Raw genomic sequence first — 6,015 nt, forward strand, 5'->3', positions numbered from 1 at the left:
TGGGACGAGCCGTAAAGAACGGGATGCGAGAAGGGGGAAGGTGATCAAAGGGAAAAGAAACCCCCAGGCAGGCTTGGTGCGAGGTCAGGAGCGGGTGGTGGGTGTGCGCAGGGTGCTTTGGAGGGATGGCCTGCAGGACACACTCCGGACCCGGCTCTTGGGGAGACGGGGTCCGGGAGGATCCTGGAGGCTGGTCGTGCCTTCACACCGTGCCAAGGCATGTGGATGGTGCCAAGAGCCGCCGTCAGCCCCGAAGTGGGATCAGGGTAAACTTCTCTCCTTTTTTACCATGAAACAGAGGGGGGACGCGTGAAGCCGGTGGGTCAAGGGTTGCAATAAATGTCAATGATCAACTTAAAGGTGACTTGTAGCAAACGTTTTCAAAGAATTGCCTTTGTACCTTGGGGGCATGGAAGACCCAGGATGCTTGGTTGTGTGGGACCCTGGTGCTTTCTTGCCTTGTCCCAAGCCTGGCTCGGCCAGGGGAATCCCTCTTGCACGTGTTGTGTACATCCCTTTACCCGTTTTTTCTTCCACCGGTTTCTCAACCTTTGAGGTTAAACACGTGGGAAGGGAGAATTAACTCGGGCATCACTGGCTCTACGCTCTGTTTTCGGCTGGAAGTGATCCGGCCTGGCCCGGTGGAGGGAGGGGGCCCGTTCTCCCTCAGACGCCCCCCAAGACCATCCCTGGCTCCCGGGGTCCGCTCACCCCCTCGCATTTTATCAATGGCCCCGCGTGGGAAAGCAGCGGCGTGGCCCCGCCCCCTGGCGCTGAAGCCACACCTCCCCGCAGTCGGGCGTTGTCTGGCCCCGCTCCCTCGATGACGCCATCATCGCGCGCCGGGGCGCCCTGGCGGCGGCGGGCGGCTATGGCGGCGGGGTCGGTGTGGAAGGGGCTGGTGGGGCTCGGCCTGTTCGCCCTGGCACACGCGGCCTTCTCGGCGGCGCAGCGTGAGTCACCGCCGGGAGGGGCGGGCCGGGGCGCCCCGGGGTACCGGCACTCCCACACGGCCGACGGGGAGCTCCCGGGGCGGGGGCCGGGCCGGGCCGGCATCATCATCGTCCTCAGCCGCGATCCCGGCGGCGGGGGCGGCCCTGCCCTTGGGGCCGGGCTGCGGGGAGAGCGGCGCTTCCGGGAGGAGCGCGGGGCTCGGCTCGGGCGGGCGCCGCAGCAACTGGGAAGGGAGGGAAGAGTGAAGGGTGGGAAGGGGGAACTGGCGCCCGCCGGGTCGCGGCTTCAGCCTGGCTCCTGCCGTCCGGCTGCCTCCCGCCCCACGGCCCGCCTCCCTCCCGGCTGCTTGGGGTAGGGCCAGCCCTGCTCCGGAGCAGCGGAGCCTCGCAGCGGCACCAGGAGCGGCCCAGCTGCCCGAGGAGGCTGACACGTGTCTCTGCAGCCGATTCTCTGGGGGTTTGTGCTGCCGGGCTGTTTATTTGTATACACAGAGCGTTTGACGCGTGCGTGTGTTTCTGTTTTGTAGATCGTTCTTACATGAGGTTGACAGAAAAGGAAGATGAAACGTTGCCCATAGATGTAAGTTTTTGCAATGTGTGAAAGGTGTGACTGTGGGGTGGTTTAGTCGCTGAATTGCTTCCTTTTAATGTGCTGGGCAAGCATAAAGGATAGTTTTTAAGCTGCAGTTTCATCGGATCTCCCACTGTCAAAAAGAACCACATTTTTCATCCCAATTTCCTGAGTGTGTTGTAGTTGTCAGTGAAACCAAACCCCAGATCCAGACCTCACAATCTTTTAGAACTACCCTGGAGCATCTTGTCCAGGATTCCCTGAATGTAGCTTTTGCATCCATCACCTCCTTTGCAGCATAAACATCGTAAACCCTCTGGCTCTGGTTGGCTGACACATGTTTATCCAGTGTGACTGTTTGATCCCAGCACAACCTGCTTCAGGAGGGGGACTTTTATTTACTTTATTTGCTTGCTTTTCAAATTTCCATTTCAGTTATCTGTTCCCTCTCTCCTTAATCAGAAGGGCAGGGAGATCAGGTGCCCAGGACAGCCAAGCACGGCACCTGGCCTGGGGCTCCAGGCGTGTTCCTGGCAGGAGTTTGGATCCTGGAGTGCACAGAACACAGTGTTTGGTCTCAGGCTCTTGCTGAGGAGCTGTGTGAGTCCATTCAGTTGGTGCAACCCAGACCTGTGCTGAGGCAGCTGGAGCTCTGCCAGAGTTTTGCTGTGCAAATAGGAAGGAATTTTAATTTTCCTGTGCCTGGATTGCCCACCTCTATTTGCTGTCACTGGATGAAAAGCTCAAGAGATACTGTGTGAAAGCTGAGATTTTTTGGTAAACATGCAGAACACTCAGTAATGGATGTGTTGTACTGTGCTCCCTCTGTTGCAGATAGTCCTGCAGACTCTGCTGGCCTTTGCAGTCACCTGCTATGGGATCGCACATATTGCAGGAGAGTTTAAAGACATGGATGCCACTTCAGAACTCAAAAATAAGTATGTTTTATTTTTCTTCTTTTTGTACACACCTGTATCTGCTTCTCTGTACAAACTGAAATAGTTTGTCCTTAGCTCAGTCCTTCAATGCATGCTGTAGGCAGTGACCCAAGGGGAACAGCCACACCTGTGAAAGCCAGCAGTGTCTTGAGTTTTAGGGAGAGTTAGGTAAGAGTCAGAAATCAAATAAGCTTCCTGCTTTTCCTCATCTGAAATGCTGCTGTGCAGACTTGGTAGAGGAATGAAATGTGCAGGTGGAAGTAGAGCTCAGGAATCACCACCTGCTGTTGTGACATAGTCTCAGACTGCAGGGTCTGGCTCACACCCTGCTTGTGTTTGCTTCCTCATTGAGTGTTACACAGTATACTCAAGGCAGGACATCTGAAAGACTTTAAGAAAATAAGGGATTTTGTATCAAGATTTTGAAGAGGATAGTTGGTTAGAGCATGCCAAGATCGTAGGTTCAGCTGCTTTATGAGCCATTCACTTCAGAAATGGACTTGATGATCCTTGTGGGTCCCTTCCAATTCAGAATATTCCGTGAGTCTGACAGGAAATTGAATGGGCAGATGTTGCCTCTCTGACCATTTCCAAAATCACAGGGGAATATGGGAAGTGAAAAAGTTGACATAATTGTATTTCAGAGTGTTCACCTAAAGCCTTTAGTGTGAGGCATCCAGGGGGATGGAAAGCTGAGCATCATCAGGGTGTTAACACAAGTGACAGCTGAACAAAGGCTGGCATGTGGTGTGTCTGCAGGCAGCAGCCACAGGCTGCTCCTGAGCTCCAGAAAGGAAGGGGAAGTTGGTGACGTGGACATCTTGCGGTCTTTTTCACAACTGGTTGTGTATTTCCTCAATGTTTAGGAAACTTAAAAGCAAGCAAGAGTTTTGGGTTGAAAACTTGTATTTCTGTGTCTAAAGTCAATGCACCCCAGACTGACTGTTCTAAACTCCCTGCTCTGACAAAGTATTAACCTTGGCTTTTTACATTTATTTTGAAGGACATTTGACACATTAAGGAACCATCCGTCTTTTTATGTATTTAATCATCGTGGTAGAGTATTATTCCAGTCCCCAGACACAGTGAATTCTTCTTCAAACCAAGATGCTTTGTCATCCAGCTCGGCACTGAAATTTCGAAAACTTGAACCTCTGCGCCGCTAAGACTTTTACAGATGATACCAATAACCCAGGACACTGAGATGTAATATTCAAGTCGGGGATGTAAACACTTTTTTAATTTCTGGAGCAGTATTTATATTGATCTTCCAGACTTTATAGAATATATATATATATAAATATATATATATAAACTAATGACCTTCTTTGTACACTGTTAATGAGAATGACCGAATTGTGGATTGGCAATGCAGTGTAAATTCTACAGTTATGCTGTAAAACACATCTTCAAAGTTTCAGATATTAAAATGAGTTGCAGCTAACTTAACTTCAGTTAAAACAAAAAGCAAGCTAGTTTTTCCTGCAATTAATGTTCTTTGACAGGAGGGAATGTTTGAGTGTATTTATTTTCTCAGTTTGCTTGCACTACAGTCTATGGACCCCCTCAGAAATGCTGTGTGCACTGCATCACTGAACAGCAGGAAAAGGGGCAGCATCTGATCCTAGAATGCCTGTGGGACACCAGCACGGTGTGGCAGGGGAAGTCAAAGAGATTGCTTTCAGTTTTATTTTTTTACAATGCTGAAAAACAGTTGTGTGAAGGGTTATTCTTTTTTTCCTGATTTTTCACTACCACGTTATTTCCTTGTTGCCCTCCTTCGTTTCATGTAAGTTGCCCCAGGTTGCCTGGGCTGTGGCTGTGCATTGGTGCTTGTGTGGGGGAGGCAGCTCACGTAGATAATCTGCCACGCTCCGTGTTCTCCAGCTGTGAGCCAGGGAATGTTGAACGTTGTGTACGTGCTGAACATGGTGTTGGCACCAGGTACAACCTCCAAGTCATCTTCATGTTTAAGTATCAGTAAGAATTGTTCCTTCTGTGAATGATCCAGGGGTAGAGTCCAGCAGCTTGCTCTGTTTGCTGGCACTAATCCAGGACAGCTACCCCTTTCCTGCCAACAGAGCCTTCCACCTTGATTTTTCCAGCTGAGCCCTTCGTTGATTTAAGATTACTGTCTTGATTTCATGTATTAGAACTGATCATATTGTCCTTAATTCTTACTTATGTCTAAATTCTTATCTCCCCTCAGGGGCTGAATCAATGCTAAAATCTCTCTTAGTCTGGCTTTTCACCTCCCTGATGCAGCAGAGGGAGAGTAGGTCGAGATACTGGTGGGGCCAGCGAGAATTTGGCCTAGTTGGAGGATGTTTCACTGGCACAATGGAAACTCAGCCTTTTGTCCTGGCATATGTTGAGTTGTGTTTGGTATTTTTTTAAACTGTTAAGAACTGTCAAAGGCAAAAACTTGGCAAAAATACTGTGTAAAACGAAGCCTCTTTCTAGCTCTGCCCGTCCTATGGAGTGGGTGCCCCAGTGCTCAAGCAATATCCGTGGCTGCTGCTCTACAATCACTCCTAAGCATCTGGGTTTGATTAGAAAGGGTTACTCTGCCAGCTGAAAGCATCTGAGCAGCAGGATTAGTTCCTAAAATGTCCTGGTTCCCCTCTTGCTGGTGTCACAAATCAGCTCCTGCCAGCACCAAAGGCCTTGGAAATAGTATTGGGTCATCTCTCCAATGCGGACAGAGCTGTTCCCTTGGGGAACAGGGCTGCTGTGTGGCAGCTGCTGCACAGAGGGGAGGCTGAACATGGGCCAGGCGACCTTGTGGGGCAGAGGAGGGACAGAATTAGCAGGGGAAGGGAGAAGCACAGCAGGAGCTCAGTAACCACTGCAGTAGATGGGTTCTGCAGCCGTGGTTGCAGCGAGCCCTTTGCAGAGGGTCTTGGAGCAGAGCTGCTCACGAAAAGCGTCTCAGAAGCCCCATTTGTCCCCATACAGGGACCTGCCCGAGGTGGGAGGTGCTGCTGGGACAGGGAGGTGGAGAACATCACCTGCTGCTCAGAGCAGGTGCTGCTGGGAGCACCCTGTGGCTGAGCCAGGGCCCTTCTCGTGAGGAGTAGCCTCACTCTGCAGCAGCAACGGTTCTATCACAAAGCTGTTCAAATTATTTTTTCTTATTGATCTCACAATGTCAAATAAAAATTGATATCCTTATACTGCTTGTTTGTTAATTTCTGACCATCCTGGAGCCTGATGCAGCAAATCTGGTGAGTGACTACTTAAAAGTGATTGCCCAGCACTGACATGAAGTGATTGCCTTAATTATGGCAGTTCTGTGTGAAAGTGCTGTCTGCCCTGCTGTTCATTACTGGGAGATAAGATCAGAAGGGGGGATCAAAATAGCTGCAAGTAGCTGAGTAAAACACTTAGGAGGGAAATATTACCAGCCTGGGAAATCTGCTTGCCTTTGAGGCTCCTTGTCATCCTCTCTGGCAGAGCTGACATATTTTCTGTCTTCAATTTAACCACAGTAAAGGCTTTTCTACCACATGCTAATCCCCTGCCAGCCCACAGACAGGCTCCTGCAAGGTCT

At 50.4% G+C, this 6,015-nt stretch overlaps 1 protein-coding gene across 1 annotated transcript; it reads left to right on the plus strand.

Moving 5' to 3' along the window:
* Positions 1 to 850: 850 nt before the first annotated feature.
* On the plus strand, positions 851 to 5,636 carry MMGT1 (membrane magnesium transporter 1). Its single transcript, XM_005526164.3, has 4 exons — positions 851 to 953; positions 1,481 to 1,533; positions 2,359 to 2,462; positions 3,466 to 5,636. The coding sequence occupies exons 1-4, from the start codon at positions 872 to 874 to the stop codon at positions 3,626 to 3,628; spliced, it is 402 nt and encodes a 133-aa protein (XP_005526221.1). The 5' UTR covers positions 851 to 871; the 3' UTR covers positions 3,629 to 5,636.
* The last annotated feature ends 379 nt before the right edge of the window (positions 5,637 to 6,015 follow it).

Source organism: Pseudopodoces humilis, chromosome 15 (assembly GCF_049639895.1).
Source record: "Pseudopodoces humilis isolate 2021_Gansu_Grassland_sample_001 chromosome 15, ASM4963989v1, whole genome shotgun sequence".
Lineage (NCBI taxonomy): Eukaryota > Metazoa > Chordata > Aves > Passeriformes > Paridae > Pseudopodoces > Pseudopodoces humilis.

Excerpts from the sequence above, each read along its gene's own strand:
- MMGT1 (XM_005526164.3), top strand. The coding sequence starts at position 872 with ATGGCGGCGGGGTCGGTGTGGAAGGGGCTGGTGGGGCTCGGCCTGTTC. Across the intron at positions 954-1,480 it reads GGCCTTCTCGGCGGCGCAGC|ATCGTTCTTACATGAGGTTG; the intron begins GTGAGTCACCGC and ends TCTGTTTTGTAG. Across the intron at positions 1,534-2,358 it reads ATGAAACGTTGCCCATAGAT|ATAGTCCTGCAGACTCTGCT; the intron begins GTAAGTTTTTGC and ends CCTCTGTTGCAG.